At 45.5% G+C, this 20,751-nt stretch overlaps 1 protein-coding gene across 7 annotated transcripts in view; it reads left to right on the top strand.

Moving 5' to 3' along the window:
• The window catches only part of LOC106657545 (uncharacterized protein CG43867), a 104,178-nt gene that overhangs the window by 79,359 nt on the left and 4,068 nt on the right, over positions 1-20,751 (top strand). For 6 of the 7 annotated variants that reach the window (XM_023462174.1, XM_023462183.1, XM_023462178.1 and 3 more), the window contains 7 exons: positions 8,233-8,295; positions 17,207-17,518; positions 17,605-17,790; positions 17,863-18,245; positions 18,320-18,812; positions 19,176-20,222; positions 20,289-20,681. In XM_023462174.1, coding sequence (XP_023317942.1) covers positions 8,233-8,295; positions 17,207-17,518; positions 17,605-17,790; positions 17,863-18,245; positions 18,320-18,812; positions 19,176-20,222; positions 20,289-20,681 — 2,877 coding nt within the window. Of the gene's footprint in view, positions 1-8,232; positions 8,296-16,757; positions 16,830-17,206; positions 17,519-17,604; positions 17,791-17,862; positions 18,246-18,319; positions 18,813-19,175; positions 20,223-20,288; positions 20,682-20,751 lie in introns of those variants that run through there. The other variant, XM_023462189.1, reaches the window with a different exon arrangement.

The following is a 20,751-nucleotide window of genomic DNA, read 5'->3' on the forward strand; positions in this document are numbered from 1 at the left end:
CGCGCACCATCGCAAATACAAATTTTACGTGTAATTTTTTCAATCGCGTGTACACAATAAGAAAATTTAATTATCCTCGGCATTCTTTTTTTTTACGTGCACTGTAAGCATACGACAGGGAGAGAAATTTATTTATCGTCGTCGACGTCGCCAAACAATCTCATAAATATCTTGCAATTTTTTTTGTGCGTGCCTGTGCGTCATGTATCGTAGACCACATGCGCAATTTCTATTTTTAGAATAAATTATAGAAATTCAATTATTTCATTAACTCAAGTATATGATTTATTATATGTACATGTAATGTAATACAATTTTTATACAATTTACATAAAAGTAATCATGCACAGCCAAACATATTTTTTGAACAACGTTAAAAAAGATGGGAGTGTGAAATTCCTCGAGATTCTTGCATGAAAAACAATAAACATGGAGAAATTGCAAAAAATAAAAAAAACTAATGTTTGGAAAAATTACCAAAAAAAAAGTGAAAATTCCTCTGTGAACAGTATCACAAATCTTAGACATCATCATCTCCATACATTTTTACGGTATCGAATATGGTGTACAAATCCACATTCTTCAGATTGTTCATGATCATTTCGCAGCAGAGAATCGGCAATCGTTGATGCGTCAACTCCAAGAAAGGCTCCAATGCCCATCGCCAGAAAAATTTTCTACACATTTTTTCGCACAGATCCGGCAAACAATCCTCGCAAAATTTTTGGGGAAGCTCCCTGAATTTATACGAAGTCACGAAATTGTGGTAGTCCTTATGCGTGAGCAGTCGCCTTGCCTCGTCGGGTCGCATCTCGATTAAATCGTAAAGCGACAAGCTCGGGATTACCATCAACTTTTTTGCTTCGTCCACGAGGTTTCCATGTCTACCCCAAAATTCAAATTCTTCTATTTCATGAAGAAAGAAGTACCGATGTATCCAAGTCGCGAACATGAAACCGTCTGATCTATCCATTTCGTATCCTTTTTTTTCGAGTATTTCGATGACCTCCAGCATACGATATGCCATTATCAAATTAGAGTCGTAGTATCCTTCGTAATCGAACGGTTCATCGTCCTCAAAGCAATCCTCTGGAAAAACAAAGTTTGACATATCGGCGCCACGATTCAAGAGTAGTTCGACCATGTCCGGCCGGAATCGCACCATAGCTAAATGTAGCGGTGTGTGTCCTTCACTGTTTCGGGCATCGACTTGCACCTTCAAATTTTTCTCGTCGCTGATCTCGAACAAAACTTCCCCAAATCCCCGTAACCAATCGAAGGCAGAAATTTCGTGCAGCGGAGTATCTCCACACTCATCGACCGAATTCGGGTCGGCGCCATGCTTCAACAGCAATTTGAACACTGACTTGTTTTGGTTACCCAGAGCCAGGTGCAGCGGCGGATCGATTACAGTCGGGTCCGTTTCTTGCTCGAGGCGATTGAGATCGAGTCCTGATTCGAGGAATTGCCTAACCGCACGGGTACAGCCATACTGACAGGCCGCGTGAAAATGAGTACGGCCTCGCTCGTCGGTGTAGTTCACGTCGAATCTGTTGTAAATTCGAAACAGATTTCGAGCCAGCTTGTTCCAGAAGGGATATGTGCAGAATTTAAACAAATGATGCAGTGGTGTTGTGCGACGGGCGGATGGCTTGCCATCAGCACCCAATTCGGGCTCGTCCCTGTAGCCGGCCCTGATCACGAAATCGACGAGAGTTTCTCGCTTCGGCTTGCCGTCGTCGGACTTTACGAACTCCGAGAGTATCCAATCCATTTCTTCGTGTCGAAAGATGTCTTTGAGATTCGGAAGTTCGTACCGCCAGTCGCTAGTCATATGTTGGAATTGGTGAAAAAATGCCCGTCGTTCATCTTCGATCTCCCAGTTGACGTTTTCTCGCAACCTCTTTAATCGTTCTAACTTTTCCTCGTCCGTCTCGAATTCGTAGCTTTCGTCGTCGGATAAAGTATCGGCGTCATTTATATCATCATCGGCCATTGTTCCACTCGCGAAAACACAATCACTTGTTATTTTTATATTTTTAATATTTTATCACGAGTGCGTTGGATTAGTCTGCTAGATATTTTGCTGGTTATAACTTATACGCTGCAGCGTCGTGACGTGTACTTCTAGACGGACTGAAATAAGCTGAACGACATGCGGCCGCGCGGCGCTGCCAACTCTCGAAACGAGTTGAGACTTGCAGCCATGCAATAGAATATAAACATATCGTAGCACAACACAAAACGAGATGTAATTTTTAATGCGGCTTTTATGAATATTATAACAAACATTCTGCAATTACTCTCCTATCCGGGCCTTCGCATAATCACGTTTTTTGTACGTCACGCAATTAATATTTAGCATTCAGTATATGTTTTTTCCCGCTAGATTTGAATCACCTCTTGCTCTCGTTTTCTGTCCTCCTTTGTGATAAATTTGCGTTTGTTAACGCATCATGCAGTGTAATTACCAAGCTAAACATTAGCAAAAGATTACAGTGAACCATAAAAAATAAACAGAAAAAGAATATGGAAAGAAAATTGAAACTTGTACTTTTGTCCTGCATGACAATTGCATACTTTTTTGAACTTACTCGAGTATATTAATAGGCAAGGTTGAGCATTTACAAAATAAATTATTAAGGTTCAATTAGTATACCAAAGTGTATGATTTATTTTATTAATTTTTTTCCATGCAATAAAATGTTTATTTGATACATAATGATTAATTGTGCACACTGGCAATAATATATCATATTAATTAAATGTAAACGTGACATTTCTTGACGTCCTAGCCTGAAAAATCATAAAATTAAAAACTTAATAAATAGATAAAAATAATTATCATTCCGTCTGAGAAAAAAAATTAAAATACCTCAGCAAACATTTTTTAGCTTCTTTGCACGCTTCTTTGAACCCCTTCTAGCTGCTAGGCATATATTCATCAAATTCTTGTTCATTAACTTCTCGGTGATTATTTTACAGCAGAGAATCGGCAACCGGCGGTTAATCAATTCGTAGAAAAATTCCAATCCCCATCGACAGTAAAATCCTCTCCACATTTTTACGTTTAGTTGTTGTATAACATCGTCGCGATGTAAACAGCCAATTATCATCCATTCATTCGAGGTAGCGAACCTTATTTACATGAGATACATTTTCTTGTCTCTTCGGGTGATAACAAAATAGAATCGTAAAGCGACAAGCCTGGATTAATCATCAGTTGTTGACACCTGTCAACTAATTTTTCGTTTTTAAGGCAGGATTCATTATTTGTTTCATACATAATATCGAGAAATTCGGGCCGATCAAACAACTTCATAATTAGTCCGGGCGCTGGTGACATTTGAGTGGACTTACGAGATCCCCTCGGCGAGTTGACGGATTTCTATGTTTTTTGGGTCGCTGAAACCGAATTTGGAGGTCGCCAGGCCGAAATCCTGGTCAATTTTTTGTTATAAACAAATTAATTGTTTAAACAGCCATATCTTGAAAAATATTGAAGATAGATTAAAACAATTTGTTTTTATTTTATTCGTCTTTGAAAAACAAAGAAATTCCATTAAATTAATTGAAAATCCGTCCACTAGAAAAAAAGTTATGCAATAATTAGTGTAAAATACGTCTTTTTTCACCTTTCAACCTCTGTAACTTTGCTCGTATTAGTGCGATCGAGCTCCTGGACGTCTCATTTTAAAGGTAATAACCTACAGAATGATGTAACATAATTTTTATGTAGGTAAAATTGTTTATAATGCAATCTGTAGACGTGTATAAACGTAATTTTATGGCTCTGACGTACTTTCCATTTGTTTATACGCGTTTTTTGCTGAGATAAATTATTAAAACAACGTGGTAACTTAGTTCAAATGAAAGTACATCAAAAAACAAAAATTTTAAGGGGTTTAGAAAGGAAATCGGTCTAGTAGATGCCAAGTTACAAACAAGTCTGAGCTTGGTTCATGAGTTCATGTTGCCTCAGTGTGCACGCCCTAAGCGCTCGCTGGTTTCTACGCGCTAGTTCAGAAGGCTGTAACTTGGCATCTACTGGACCGATTTTCTTCCTAAACCCCTTAAAATTTTTGTTTTTTGATGTACTTTCATTTGAACTAAGTTACCACGTTGTTTTAATAATTTATCTCAGCAAAAAACGCGTATAAACAAATGGAAAGTACGTCAGAGCCATAAAATTACGTTTATACACGTCTACAGATTGCATTATAAACAATTTTACCTACATAAAAATTATGTTACATCATTCTGTAGGTTATTACCTTTAAAATGAGACGTCCAGGAGCTCGATCGCACTAATACGAGCAAAGTTACAGAGGTTGAAAGGTGAAAAAAGACGTATTTTACACTAATTATTGCATAACTTTTTTTCTAGTGGACGGATTTTCAATTAATTTAATGGAATTTCTTTGTTTTTCAAAGACGAATAAAATAAAAACAAATTGTTTTAATCTATCTTCAATATTTTTCAAGATATGGCTGTTTAAACAATTAATTTGTTTATAACAAAAAATTGACCAGGATTTCGGCCTGGCGACCTCCAAATTCGGTTTCAGCGACCCAAAAAACATAGAAATCCGTCAACTCGCCGAGGGGATCTCGTAAGTCCACTCAAATGTCACCAGCGCCCGGACTAAATCGACATGACATTGCTTCGACTCATTTCATATCCTTTTTTTTCGAGGCACTCAACAATTACCAGCGTATATGCCGATATTTCCACTACTCCGTCTATAGTGCCCAAAAAATTGTCTAGTAAATTATCGTAGTCTTTGTAGCCGGGAAAAACGAAGTTACTCGCATCAGCACCATGATCCAGTAAAATTTCAACCGCATCCGGCAAGAAATTTGCCACGGCCACGTCCAGCGGGGTCCAGCCCCAATTGTCCTGAGCATTGACTTGCACCAGCTGGTGTTTTTCGTCGGTGACATCAAAAAGTATCTTTATCCATTCATCGTCGTAACCACCTAAGGTGTATCTCTTTGAAATAATGTGCACAATAGCACATCCGTCTTTATCTGTCAAATTAGGATCAGCGCCATGTCTCAGTAGTAATTTGAACACCTTCTTGTATTCGTTAGCATAAGCCAAGTGCAGCGGCGGATCAACTGAAATCGCGTCCGATTCTTGACAGAGACAATTGGGATCCTGGCCTGCCTCGAAAAATTTCTCGACGACCTCCTCGCAGCCAGATATGCAAGCCGCGTGAAAATGTGTTAATCCATCCTCATCGATGTAATTGACATCGAATTTGTCGTATATTTCAAAAAGCTTCTTTATGACAATGTGTTCGGGCATTTCATCATTTCTACAGGCCCGGTGCACTGCCGTGGTGCGTTGCAACACTGGCTTGCCATTTTCATCTAGCTCGGGTTCGTCCTTGTAGCCGGTCCTGACCACAAACTTGACGATTTGAGGTGTGTTATCCTCTGCATTGAATTCGACGGCTTCCGAGAGAAGCAAATCCATCTGTTGTCGTTGAAAAACTTCACGGAGATCTGGGAGTGGTCTCTTCCAACCAACGATCAATCCATTGAGTAGACGATTAAAATCTATCTCGATCTTCTTCGTCCTTCCAATCAACCCTTTCTCGTAGGCTCTTCAGTTTTTCGAATTTTGTTTGACACATATCGTAGTCATCCCTCTCTTCATAGAAATAATCAATATCGCTGTCCAAATCATCAGATTCTTCGTGATCAACGTCACTGCCCGTTTCATCGGATTCTTCGTGATCAACGTCACTGCCCGATTCATCGGGTTCTTCGTGATCAACATCAATGCCCGATTCATCGGGTTCATCGTGATCAACGTTACTGCCCGATTCATCGGGTTCTTCCTGATACGCCAAGTGTTGTCGAGCGGCCATTGTTCTACAAACTCACACGGAAATAAACTAACTTATAATTAATGAGTAAAAGAAAATGTTTATTCACGAGAATCAATGATTGAAGTGTGCACTGTGCACTCGATGCGATCGTTCTTTCTTAAGCTGCGACGTCGTAACGTGCCTGAGTAAAACTGAACAGCAAATTATTGATGTGAGCTGAACGACGAGCGGCGCTACACTGATCACAGTGCCAACATTACTGCGCGTCGTTGCGATCCATACGAGGCCTTTTTTCGGAATTCCACGCGACAAAGCAATACAACGTGTAAACAGATCGCGCGGCGCAACACAAAGAGAGACGTAAGGTGACGGGCTGAACAGCTTTGACCGATGCCGTGCGCAAATAGGCTACGCATTCATCTGTATGAAAACGTTGTTTTGCTATAGTTATAATAAAGATTTAGAACGTTCCAATCATCTCTCGCTCTCTCTTGCTGCCTTCTTTTGCGTGATGAATTTACATTTGTCAATGTTTGTGTTGAACCTTGTAGCTACTATATACCTCGTGACAAATTGTCCTTTTGAGCAAAAATAAAGCTATTGTACAATGCAGCAAACCATGCGAAGTTTATAAAAAACAGAGAAAAAAATAAAGGAAAAAAAAAAGGAAAATAGAACGTTACACTCTCGCGCTGCATTACAATTGTACACGCATGTGTGCCTATATAACTAACGGACACGCACGCGCGAAATAAAGTAAATAATAATAACGACTTTATACATACGCGAGCTAGTCCAGGCACGAGAGTCGATAAATAATCCTTTGTGGATACGCGCGCGTCTGCGTATATGTGTTTGTATTAATGCTTTAGCTCTTTCTCCCGCGCAGCGCATAATAATAATTACGTATTATTCTCCGAGGCACTTTAAAGGGCCCTCCTCTAATTAATCGCTCGCTCGAGCGCGATGAGCAGCACATATACGTGTGTGTATAATGCAGCAGCCCCCCTCCGTATTTATATGCACCTTAATAATGCGCGACGGGGCGCAGATGCGAGTGGTTTTTGCGAGCTCGTCGCGCTGTCGTCGACGCAGATGCAGAGGTGAGACAGAGAGAGAGAGAGAGAGAGAGAGAGAGAGAGAGAGAAAGAGAGAGAGAGTCGTGTGCGGTGCCCGAAAAAAAGAGACACTTTGTGTATTGTGGAGATTGTTTATGAATTTCGATATCCCACGTATTACGTATAATATTGACAAATTTATTTGGCAGTGTGACAAGACTGTTTTTCATTTTATTTTATTTCTATTTTTTATTTATTTATTCTTCCATTCCGTCGTTTACACTGTACGTAATACCTTCGGCTTGGCTGCTGTATAGCTGCTGCTGTACATGGCTCACGTGAGCAAACAAAAACCGTTCAAAATGTCATTTGTAAATTCCATCTCTCTCGTCCATCCACACGGTACACACACTGATCGTATTCATAATATCGGAAAAAGCGATAAATTGAAATTGCTTCGTACGATTTATAAATGCTACGAAATTAAATCATAAATCACACACACACACACACGCTCCAACGAATTTCAAATAATATTTCATTATTATTACACCGAAATATCTAACCACCACCCCGCCGACTTTCTCTCGATCGTCTCTGTGCATCGCTCTGTTGTATGTGTATGTGTGTGCGTGTGTGTCTGCGCAAGCTGCAGCCGCTTTCGGTAATCAATAGTAATCGCGCCGCTATTATCTGCAGAAAGCTCCCTCTGAGCTATATATACATGTACGTATATACACAGCACAGAGGCAGAGGAGCTGTATTAGATCCATTTGCAGTTTGCATCCTCATCAGCATCATCATCATCATCATCGTCGTCCTCCCCTCGGAGGCGAGAGGGCTATTACTATATGCGCTTCGCTTCCTAGAAACAGAGTCTTGATTAGCTCTCCCCAGTGTGTATGGGGCGGTGNCCCCCCCACCATTATTATATAGTACGCGGACGCGCAGAGGGAGGATTTCATTATACATCCAAGAGAGAACGACGTAATACCTTCTGATATCTGATGTATAATATCATTGGTGCGGAGCACACTGTTTTTTTTTGTTGTTGTCGTTGTTTTTTACGACGCGAGCGCGCGACATTAAAAGCTCGGAGTCGTAAAAAAGCTCGCGCGGGCCTGCTCGAGATGTTTTTACGAGCCTGCCACGTTGCGTATACCGTATATATACAGATAAGAGACTTTATTACATATCTTTTATTAATTAATTACACGATTTTTTTTTTCACGCCACGTCGATTATATACGTCGGGATTTTCGAGCTTTTACCCCGACATATCAAAAATGAATTTTTTTCTAACCCCGTGCTTCTTTTCTGCTTTGTGTTCGCAGCTGTCGGAGTTGGAGCAGCGAGTTCTGGAAGCCGAGAGACGAGCCGACGAGGCGGAAGACAAGGTGAGAGGGATATATCATATAGAGACTGCATGTGTAGAGTTATGTATGCGTTGTTCACGCACGCGGAAAGAGCTGGTGAAAAAAAATGTTACATATATCGGCGCGGTTACGACTGGCAAGTATCGAACCGGCTGCGGTTACGTCGTCTGCTCTCCGGTGTACGTTATATTCTTGCCCTGTACGTGTCGTATACAAATAATATACAATAAAATATGATATAATCGTTGGGCAATGATTTAATTTACACACACACGCGACGATATATGTAACCGCGCACCACCAAAAGATCGATACTCGCTTAATGTGTCTCTTCTTTCTCACTTTTTTTTATAATATTTTGGAACGATCGTGCACACCTCGCCCTCCCTGCACGAAAGATTATACATGCAAGATTATAATGCGCATATACGCGTGTGTACGTGTATCGTAGAGAGCTTGCGGAGAGTAAAACGTCGCAAGCTCTCGCACACGTTCACGGATTTATATACATAACGCCGAGCTTGTGGGAAAAACTGTGTATTTGTGTATGCGTGTGTGTACAAGGCATGTACGATATACTATATGTGTGTATAACACGTCGCAGGGTGTAACAACCCCGTGCGCGCGTGTATACGTATACACAAACCGATCGAAGCTTTTATATATAAGCGCTGCCGCGGGGTGTGTGCTGCACCGATCATCGACCGGATCGCGCTCCTCGAGATTTCTACCTTATCGTCCTCCCCGGATCCTTGACTGTGGGCTGTGTCCGATACGATTTTTTTCTGTATAACCCTCGAACGAGACAACAACCCTCCCTTCGCGCAAAAAGCTCCTTTACCGACGATCGCTCCGCTACGACGATGGATAAAAGCTCGCGCGCGCGCGATACCGACGGTGCGGTAGCGCGCGCGTATCGTACGCGCGTAAAGCGACCCCCCGGGAAAACTACCCCCTTTCGCGTACACTGCTGGGGCGCTGCGGCATTATTATTCTCTACTGCTGCTGCTTCTACTGCACCACCACCGCCACCCCTACTGCCCAAAGCGCCGTGGCAGCGGCGGCCGTCATTGATTTCCTTCTCTACCCCTATCCCCTTCCGAAAAAGCGGGGGTGCGCTGCGCTGCTGCTGCTCTGTGCCCGCTCGAAAAAAAAAAATAGGGGGAGCCAAGATGGTGGCTATATAACGCGGGCGCGCACACACGCGGCGGATGGTAGCCGCACGCCGCTGTCTGCACAGTAGCGCCGGTGCGCCAGAGACTCCGCCACGGGCCTCTCCGCCGCGTAGAGTCCCCCCTCTCTCTCTCTCTTAAATTTTTCACTTTTCTTGCTGCATGTGTATACGTATGTACGTATATATAAATGTCCCACATGTATGTATATAAGAGAGATGGGGCTGCATGGCGCATTTGTACTCACTCTCTGCGTACCCATCTATATGTATATGCAACTCCGAATCCTATCCGTGCGCTCGCGCGCGCGCGCGATAGCGCCTTGCGATGCCGCCGTGTTATATACCTACCCCGAATAAGTGTGTATGCATGTATGTATGTGTGTGTGTAGTATCTCGTCCCGTTCTCCGTCTCGTTCCGTCAGGCAGCCGCGCGCTCCGCGCTAGTTGTATACGCTCGGCCTGCGCGTTTTAATACGATACACATTTTATATTAACGATACACCGTTTTTTTTTTCATATATCTCGTAGCTATACTCGTCGTATAGCTGTGCCGTGTGTGCGCGCGTGAGTGTATTTATCGAATGCAGTGCGATCAAAGAAAGGAGATGTGCGAGACGTGTCACGAGTGACACGCGGGCTCGATGCTATCGTCGGTGGTTGCTGTTGTTGTTGCCCGTTGTTGATCGTTGATGTTGTTGTTGAATGTAGAGCCCGATGCCGAAAGGTGCGAGGAGCAATGCGTGAGGTTGTTCGTATCGAGCTCCGGCGCGTTCATCGGTTCGTCGTCACCCTCTGCGACCGTGTGAATATTCAGATTAAAATAAAAGAGATAGAGAAAGAATAGTAATAAGTGTGTAATATGGATAGCAGCAGGTGACAAGGTAGGCGATTCAGGTTAAAAAAATTTTCACACACACACACAAGACCATACGTAAGAGCTGATACAAAACATCATCATCGTATACCACGTTTTGCTCTACGAGTCGATGCGGTTTACTGCAGTGCCGTGCGATATACGATTATTTCATGCGCGACAATTTTTTCGATAATTTATTGTTACAATCTCATACACGTTACACATCGTAGACCGATTGAACGGCGTACAGGGGGGTAGAGGGGTACGTGTGTGTACACACACACACACTCACGTACATACGCCACTGTGCTCAATGGGGGTGTATACAATTTTTGGGGGTTAAGGTTCGAACATAATATCATGGTTTTGTGCTGCAGCTGCGTTGCGATAACGCAGTGCACACACATACACATATAACTCGCACCACCGCAGAGATTTGCATGTTACGTCGTCCGTTGATTGCGATAATCCTCCGGTCTAATTATACACCACTGGCGTATCATCGGTTGACGTTTATTCTCCGCATCTCTCGCTCTCTCTCGTTCTTTCTCTATCTTTATCTATAGGGGGATCTCTCTCCGAGCTTGTGTATACACACACATATAAACGCAGACACGAGCGTTCGTGTGCTCATTGATGCTGCAAAAACGTCTGACCTGCCACAGACTCTCGTATACATACACGCACCCCACACCGAGGTAGAGCGAGAGAGCGAGACTTTTAACTCGACGCTTGAACTTTCAAAGCTCACCTCTCTCTCTCTCGTCTCTGCCTGTGTGCGTTTGAATATTTATATATATCACGAAGCTCATCGATGAAAAATAGCTCAGCCGAGTGCGAGCTCGGTGTATCGTGTATAATTCGTCTGCAATAAAAATAAAAATAAAAAAGCTCGCGCAAGCACAAAGGCGTGCTTTATAATGCATATCATCGTAACGACACGTCGTATAGGTAGACCGCATTAGAGGTGAAAACAGCTATATCGTCACCATGAACTTTTCGCTTTATCTCTCTCTCTCTCTGTCTCTCATTGTCGTACGTTGAATGAAGGTTATTCCACTTCCTCCTCGTCATTCTTCTTCTTCTGCTCCTTTCTCGCGCGCCCCGGCTGCTATACTACGAAAACTAAATGAATTAGCGATCCGCGACGGCGACGACGACGACGAGGGCTCCGTCGAAAGCTCATCAAATTATACTCCTTTCTCGAGGAGAGATAATTGCAGCTTTGGGGAGGGAATAGTGTATATAGTGGTATATAGTACAACGATATAAATATAAAAAGCTCTCTCTCTCTCGTAGATCCTTGTATTTTTCTTTTAATTTTGCCAGTCGCGCGCAAACGTACGTATATAAATTCCCAGGTCTGCTGCTGCCTGCCTACTGGCTGTGCTTGCGTTATATACGTACACTTATTCAGACACACAGAGACGCACAGCAGCAGTCGGTCTGTCACACACGAATCGATCCGCGCTCTGGCAGGCAGAGGCAGTCGTCGTCGTAGTCGTCGTAGTCGAGCTTTTTTTTTCCTTCCTCTCTTTTTCCATCCACGACTCTGAAGCTTACTCTCGTCTCTCGTACGCGTATAGCAGCAGCAGCTTTCTATCTCGCGTGTTTTCACTTTCGCGAGAGAGAGAGAGACGACGACGTCTCTTTGAAATTGACGCGTACGCGCGTTCGTCTGCCTGTGTGTGTGTGTATATTATTACGCGTGCTGCATTTCGAGACGGATACTTATATGTGTAGAGTAACTTTGCGCAGAGTAGACTAGAGGAAAACTGTTTTATTTTTCATTTTATTTTTTTTAACTTTTATAACGAGTCACGTTAAATACACGTATAAAGTTGAGCGAGACGCGAGGATTAAAAGTCAATAATACGTCGAGGTGTAGGTATATATGATACGGCGATTTAACGAGGTTAATTGTTTTCATTAGCCGATATACGTCTCTCTCTCTCTAACGTGTGCCCGCGATCGATCGGTTTTCGCGCTATTATTACACCGTACATAAATTATGTGCGCCAATAAACCAATAGAAATCATTTTACGATCGACCGGTTCTCTCTCGTGTCTCTTCGTCGTATACGCTACACACTTCAACCATGTGTATGTGTGTATGCACGTGGCAAGCGCGAGGTATAAGTAGTACAGCGCGCCCGACTCTTTATTGCCGCTCAACCATTTGGCCCTTATTTTTTCTTTTTTCTTAACGCCACCGCCAAAGCGCCCACTCGCGAAATTCGCGTTGGTCGTACGTAAGCGTGTGTATTTATCGTACACCACTGTTACACGGCACAGAGCTTGCATAGAGAGACAGCGAGAGAGATTCTAGGAAAAAGAATATCGCCTTGGCAAATTGCCCAAGACTTTCATAATCTCCGTGTGCACGCGCGGACACTCGAACGCTATACGTTACGTACGTGTGTACACTTTGCAGTGAACACACACATATACATACGGTCACGCTGGGCGCGCATAAGCACGCACGCACACACACTGCGGATGTTCGCCTCGTGGGCTATACTGTACGTACGTGCAGCTGCAGCGGCAGCTTTAAACTCCAATGCAGTGTCTCTATATGCGTTATAAATTTTCGCAAGCTCGCGCTCGCGCATATAACGCGTGTCGCTCGTATCCTCTTCTATTTTTCCACTCTTCTTCTTCTTCTCGCTTGTACGAGTGCGTTACATTATTATTATTATTATTATTATTATATGTGCACGGTCTATATGTATACGAGAGAGAAGAGGTTTTTAACGCCACCGTACCACACGCGTAACGCGTAATATTAGCACATTTTCCGTGCGACGAATTCTCTCTCTCTCTCTCTCTCTTTTGTGCTGCGTGTTTCATATTATAAAGACGCGAACCGGCAGGCAGAAGTACACACAACGTGTGTGGGTGAGTCTGCGTGTTTATTACGCGCGACAGCTCTAGACAGTCGTTGACCTTTATATATATTTACGGCGCACGCTGTGTCGTCGTCGTCGCTTCTCTTTTTTCTATATCTCCGCGGGGAACCAGATACAAGGCGTTACACAATTGATCGTGTAATAAAAAGTATAAAAATAAGTATATATAACTTCGGTAAAGCTCCGTCTCTCTTCGAATATCGAATTCTGATATATATGATATAAATGCCCTTTCTTTTTTGTCTCTTGGCACACTGCCCATTGCGCGCATCATATATATACGTAGCGGCCGCAACCAATATCCTGCATCGGTAGTAGATATGCAATACCTGTATACGTACGAACGAGTCCGACTTCAATTATACATATGGGTGATAATTACTCGCATCCGCCGGCTCGAAAATTCCGCGCATCCTTTCCTCTTCCAGCATCCAGCAGCGAAGAGAGAGAAAAACCTTCTAGTATAATATAAGCTAGCTCGAAGGAAGTGAGAGAGAGATGAGAAAAAAAAGGTCGAAAAGGGAGGATGAAAAAAAAAAAATAATAATAATAAGCAGCTCTCGACTCTTTGCAGAAACCCCCCTCGAACACTGCGTGTATATATGCGCGACGTTCGGCAAACAAATAACCTCACTCGAGCATCTCTCTCTTGGCTGATCATCGAGTTCTCTCCTCTCTCTCTCTCTCTCTTTTATAAACGATCCCCATTTGCGTATACACGTCTTCCGTATATACCTATATATTAATGTCTAAAATATATAGCATAACTGCTCACCCTCGCGTCATGGGCTTACACGTATATAGGACTGACTGTGTAACGTCCCTTCTCTCTCTCGACTCGAGGCTGGGTATTAGCTATAGCTTTTCTACCCATGAGTCACACAGTTCTCGGGCTGTGCCTATACTACTCTACTCCTATTTCTATATAATATACCTATATATAGGCGTACAGCCGCCGATTCCGCCGCTGTTGCCGCCTCCACCACCACCGCTGCGGCCGCTTCCACAACGGCTACCTACCTACCGTCGTCGATCTTCCCATAGTGTGTGTATACGCAGTGCGCGCGAGCTTTGTTGTATACTGCACTGTGCAGTGTGTAGTGTCTCACTCGTGTGCGGTGTGGTCAGTGACCAGTATACAGCCTGGCACAGGGGCACAGTAGTGCACGCGCGCACATTTTTGCAGCTTCTCGCTCGCTCAATTTGTATCTCTCCGGTGGTTTATGTGTGTCTCTCTCTCTGTCTTTCCTTTGTGCGTGGGTGTTTCTACCTCTCTCTTTTCTCTCTGTGCTACTACGTGGGTTAGATAAGAAGTTCGCAAAATCTAATCAGCCAGCTGAGTCTCTTTCTTCTCTTTGGTTGGTTGGTTTCGTTCGTTCGTTCGCTAGCGCCGCTCGACACTGATCGAATTAAGCATGGATTCATCCAAGGGTGAGATTAAAGCTTACGTATACATTTATATATCTATATACGAAAACTCTTTATCCGATGTATCGTAGGGCTTCTTACTTACTTACTTATCCTATTGTGTTTTGTGTATTTCTGTGTGTATCGTGTACCTATATATACCAACCGCACTGTCCTATTAGTTACCACGTCCGTGTTATTGCTCTCCGGACATCTCTCTCTTGCGCTTTTAAATGTAATATAATTTTGGGGGGCTTTTAAACACCCGAACCGTGTGATGCTATACAATCGGCAGCGCACCCCGCCCCGCCCGAGGCGCCGCTGCGACCATCATCGTGCCGCCACGGCTGTATATAATACACAACACTTTCGCTTTTGCCTATTGTGTGTGTACCGCGACGCGAGAGAGAGTACATGATTTTGGCAGCATAACTTACCCGCTATGATTTTCGCGCCCGCGCGCGAGACTGCTCGCTTTTGCTGTAGTGTCGTGTCGCGAGAAAAAAAAGAAGAGTTGAGAGGAACATGTATACACACACACGTTGTGCTGGATATATATTTGAGCCTTGTTTATAATTATTATTATTATTATTATTATTATTATTATTATTATTATATTTAAGTGTAACAAAGCTTGAAAGATGGCCTATTGATATTAAAGTAGTTAGCAGTAAATAACATGAGCTTTTAAGAGCTTTTTTTAATATACATTGCAGATTATTTTGACCATATTTGTATGAATAGTCCCTTTGTTAAAAATTGCTTAAAAGCTTTGACAAAAATACATAATGTACAATACCTCGTAGTGTTGAGATATATTTATTATCCTTGATTTATACAAAAAAATGTAAAGGCCATCTCTGCGTTAGATCAAGCGCGAGACGCGAGGCTCCGAAAAATCTTACGTAACGATATCGGTAGTACGAGAAAAAAAAAGAGTAAGGAAAACGTATGAGTCACCAGTGACAAGTACACGGGGAGAGCTATAAGTATCGGCACACACCAACGCTACTTTCATACACCATACTCGATGAACGACAGAAAATAAAGAATAAACAAACAAACGTGACTCATTAGAGTATTTAAACAATAAGTAGACACAAAAAAAATCGAGCGTCCCAAAGTATTGATTTTCCTTTTCTATATAATATATATACACGAGTGCGGGTGAGCGAGAGCAAGACAGAGATAGAAGCAGAACTATATAACACCGTGTGCGAGCGTGTCGTCGCCCCCCTGGTATATATAACAGTCATAGTCTGCTGCTGCTGTGCCAGCGTGAGAGACGGACAGCAGCACTATATATGTACTACAAGGGAGAGTCGACGCACTGGTGATGGTTAAATGCACGCGCTTTTATCGATTCCGTCCTCGAAGCGCGACAGCTGCTCTTTCTTTCTTTCCTGTTCTCTCTCTCTCTCTCTCTCTCTTACACTCGCTCGCCTGCTCAGCTCACGCGACGTTGCAGCACGTGCATATTCATTGTCATATAGTACGTAATTGCCGCTGCAGAGGTTTGAAAGAAAAGAAAATCCGACAACAATAACAACAATAACAACAACGAAAAACAACAACAACAACAACAGGCCCAAAAAAATTGTCCACAGAACTCGTCGTCGTTAAGACCGAGAAACAGCATAATTATAATACAACAACAACAACAACAAGAACACATCGCGTGGCCGTCGTCGATCGTGTCGCGGGTGGTGTAATGGCAGTAACTGGCGGAGGAGGCAAGAACGAGCTGCTGCTGCTGCTGATCATACGCGAGGCGAGGCGGCCACCGGCACCACCTGCACCCACGCGTCCGACGCACATGCTTGATCTCGGTACTGGCATGGCTTGTTGCTGTTGCTACCGCTGCTACTACTACTCATCGCACTCCTCCGCCACCGCCGCCGCCGCCGCTACCAGCAACTTTTTACGCTTCGTCAAAGTCGCGAGGACGATATTGTTGTTTTATTTGTTGTCGTGCGCCGCTGCTATTATTACCTCCGCTGCTTCGACGATCGACGCGATTGATAAAGAGATAATAACAAGCGAGAGATTTATTGTAAAAACGAGCGACCACGAAGCAGTCGCCGATCGTAATTCGGGCCGTAATCGTCGGTCGCCGTTGTTGATGCTCGTGATCGTTGTCGTCGTCTGACGTACGATGTCATCATCGTCGCAGTCGCATTACGAGCACATTAGCTATGTCAAGAAGAAGGTACAAGTATCATGAATATCCTTTGATTTTTACTCTATTCAACGATAGTATAATAGAGCTTTTACTTTTAATTTTTTTTTATTGTTGATTTCGTAGCTTGGAAATCTATTTTTTTTTTTTTATTATTAAGCGTAGTGCGTATGATAATAGTTTAGAAAGTGTGATCCTGACCGAGCATGGGATAAAAAAAAACGAGCGTAAATCCAAAATAAAAAAAAGAGAAAGAAAAGACACCATGTATAAGTAACGTTAGGTTACAGATTTTGATAACCGGCGAATGACACAAAATACGACTATCATATGATTTTTCCGTAAAAGAAAAATGCACCTTATCTAAAAGAAAATTAACTCAACGACAACAATCTACCCCGATCTAGGTACGGATGATGGAGGAGCGGTTGGTGAAGGGTGAATACTGCCTGAGTACCGCGGGCTCGCCGGCCCACAACAATTCGTCCTCGCTGCCGTCCACCTCGACGAGCAACAACAGCAGCGTCGGGAGTGTTGGCAGCGTCGGAGGAGGTGGAGGAGGCAGCAGCGCCTCGGCCACCGCCGCAGCCGTACTCGCGGACAGCAACAGCGCCGTGGTGCTCGCCGCCCTGCAGAACAATGACCGGCTCAACGCAGCCGCCGACAACGACGTGCACTGCGCCTGCTACTCGAAGCTAGAGACCCAGGTCGAAGAGCAGGTAATTTTGCGATCATAATTATTCTCGATATAAAAAAAAGGACGATCGATCGATTGATTAATGTTTTTTTTTTAATTTTATTTTAGCGACAGCTGAGACTGCAGGACCGAAGACAGGTGAAGGCCAAAGCGGCGCTGATCAAGGAGTGGGTGACGAACAAGTTGCGCGAGCTCGAGGAGCAGAACCAGCTGCTGCGAGAGAAGAACGACAAGTGCACCCAGCAGCTCGAGTTGCTGCGCAATCACATACGTAACATCGGCTTGAGACCACCGGTATGTCTAATGTCTTCCTCGATCAACGAAACTCCATTCCTTTACTAATTCGTTGTACATTTTTTTGCGCAGCTACAGACGCGAGTCGTGCTGTCGCTCGAGGTCGATTCGAACCTGCGCCGTCGCTCGGAGGTGCTCGAGAGCACGACAGCCGCCCATCATCATCATCATCATCATCAGCAAGTGACTTCCACGGCGATGCCGGAGGCTGCCTCGAACAACTCCTCGGCGGCCGGCGATCAGCTGCTGCCCGCTCATCATCAGCAGCATCACAACAATCATCATCCGCTGCAGCCGCATCATCAGCACCAGCTGAATCTACCCCCGGAGGCGTCCAAGAGCGCCCAGACGTCCCCGGCCAATACCAAGCATCGCCGGCACTTTTCCTTCTCCGCCTGCTCGGGTACGCTACTACAGCAGGCCGGAGTGCAGAACAACGTCAATATGGACTCGAGGTATAAAAATAAAATTAGGGATTGGCTTTGTGTGGCCAAGAGACGATCGATAACGTCATTGATTTTTGTTTCAGTCTCCTGTCGGAGGAATTGGCCGCCGCCGTGGAGAACCTCGTGCTGATGCCGACGAGCACGATGCAGACGCAGACGCAGACCTCGACCTCGTCCCTCATACCCGGCGCCAGTGGCACGGCCTCGAGCGTCGCCTCGACCACGCCCAGTCTCCGGGACAGCGGCGCCTCGGCGGACAGCGCCAACGAGGCCATGCACGACTACGCCGAGATCTACACGCCGAGTCGCGAGGGTGCCTCCGTCACGGTGATGACGGGGGGGCCCACTGGTTCCGTAGGCGTGGGTCCCATCGTCGGTGGTGGCTCGACCTGGCCCAGTGCCAACGCCGCCGGTGGAGCGGCTCAGGCCGTCGCGCCCACCGCCAAATCTTCCGACGATCTGCTGGACGGAAAGCTGCAGAAGCAGCAGCAGCAGCATCACAAGCAGCGAGAGCAGCAGAGACCACCCACGCCACCGCTGCACAGGTTCCCGAGCTGGGAGGCCAAAATTTACCAGGTGACGACGACTGCTACTGCTACTGGTGGTGGTGGTGTCCAAGGGACTGATTCGGCTAAAACGGTATTGTCAAAGCGTGACTTTAGAGAGCTTAACTGTGTGCATCTCGATTCTACTTTTCTGTCGGCTTGTATACATTCTTTTGAATTAACATTATAACTATATTATACAAATACGAGAGCGCTGAAATCGGTCCCTTCCGTGCGAGACGTAAAGTGGAGCGGGCGCATAACATATGGATCTTTCAATGTGTGTTATGTACTAATTTCACTAAAAATTGTTGACGATTTTTTTTCATCTTATTTATGAACTCGTAACCGCTCGTACTCACTCACTATGCTTTTGGCCCTCCTCCGCACGCAGGTTGCCGACGGCGGCTTGGGCATCGGTCCGCCGACCAACGACGACTCGTCCCAGCCCTCCACGACGACCAACACGGCCTCGTCCAAGCACTCGACGTCGAATCATCGCGCCACCGAGGGCTACTGCGACATCTCCGTGCCGGTCTACGCCACGGTCAAGGGTCGCGCCAGTCAGATACGCTCGATGCCCTTCGGCGACAGCTCCGACGACAGCTCGGACGGCGAGGGTGGCGGAGGCGGAGGTGGCGGTGGCGGTGGTGGAGGCGGAGATCACAACAATCTGCTGCTGCTGAACAATCAGAACAATCATCATCAGAGCAGCGGCACGCGCATTACCAACAGCTCGTCCGACAATACGGAGTCGTCGCTGGGCAGCGCCAGCAGTCCGTCCAAGAGCGTCAAGACCAACAGCAGCCTCAGTCCGGCCAAGCGCAGCTCCGGCAGCGGCGGTGGCTCGCCGAGCAAGAGCGTGAAGCGCGACAGGTCCATCGAGTCGGGCCTGTCGGAGGACTACGCGATACCGCCCGACGCACTGAGCTCGACCTCGCTCGAGTCCTCGATGCCGAGCCTGCTGATGCGCGTCTCCGGCGACTCGCCCAAGCGACTCGAGTCCCTGGAAAAATCCGGCCATCTGGCCAAGCTCGGCGGCAAGCTCAAGACCTGGCGCAAGCGCTACTTCGTGCTCAAGAACGGCGTGCTGTGCTACTGGAAGAGCCAGAGCGACGCGGCGCAGCGCAAACCCCAGGGACAGATCATGCTCGACGACGTGTGTCGCATCAACAGGGCCGAGGGCGCGGCCACCTTCGAGATAGCCACGGGCAAGAAGACGTACTATCTTACCGCCGATTGCATAGCCACGATGGAGGACTGGATAAGGGTGCTGCAGAACGTGCAGCGTAGGAACGCGACGAAGCTGCTGCTGAGTCGCGAGGACAACAAGCCAACGATACAGGGCTGGCTGACCAAGGTGAAGAACGGGCACGCCAAGAAGTGCTGGTGCGTGCTCATCGGCAAGATGTTCCTCTACTTCAAGTGTCCCAACGATATGGTGAGTGTACGAAACAGAAATTATCATTAAAAAATGTGGACTGATCGTGTAATTTTTCTTTCGCAGAATCCACTCGGCCAGATCAACATGCGCGACGCCCGCGTCGAGGAGGTCGAGCACATGTCGGACAGCGACAGCGAGGAGCGCGACTCGGATCACACCCCACCCGAGCAGACCATCGGCATTTTCCCGTCGCATCAGGGCCCCACCTATCTTCTCATGCAGCACAAGCAGGACAAGGACAACTGGCTCTATCACTTGACGGTGGTGTCGGGCGGCGGTCCCAACGCCGGCACCCAGTACGAGCAGATGGTGCACAAGCTCATGGAGACGGACGGCGATGCGAACTGCGTACTGTGGCGGCATCCGCTGCTACTCTACAGCAAGGAGAACATCACGAGTCCGTTGACGAGTCTGACCTCGGAGTCGCTGCAGACCGAAGCGGTGAAGTTGTTCAAGGTAGAGTTTATAGACAATAAGAAATGAAGAGAAAAATTGTGCAAATTAACGATGACTATCTCCCAAAAAC

This window comes from Trichogramma pretiosum, unplaced genomic scaffold (assembly GCF_000599845.2).
Source record: "Trichogramma pretiosum strain Unisexual culture from Peru unplaced genomic scaffold, Tpre_2.0 scaffold86, whole genome shotgun sequence".
NCBI lineage: Eukaryota > Metazoa > Arthropoda > Insecta > Hymenoptera > Trichogrammatidae > Trichogramma > Trichogramma pretiosum.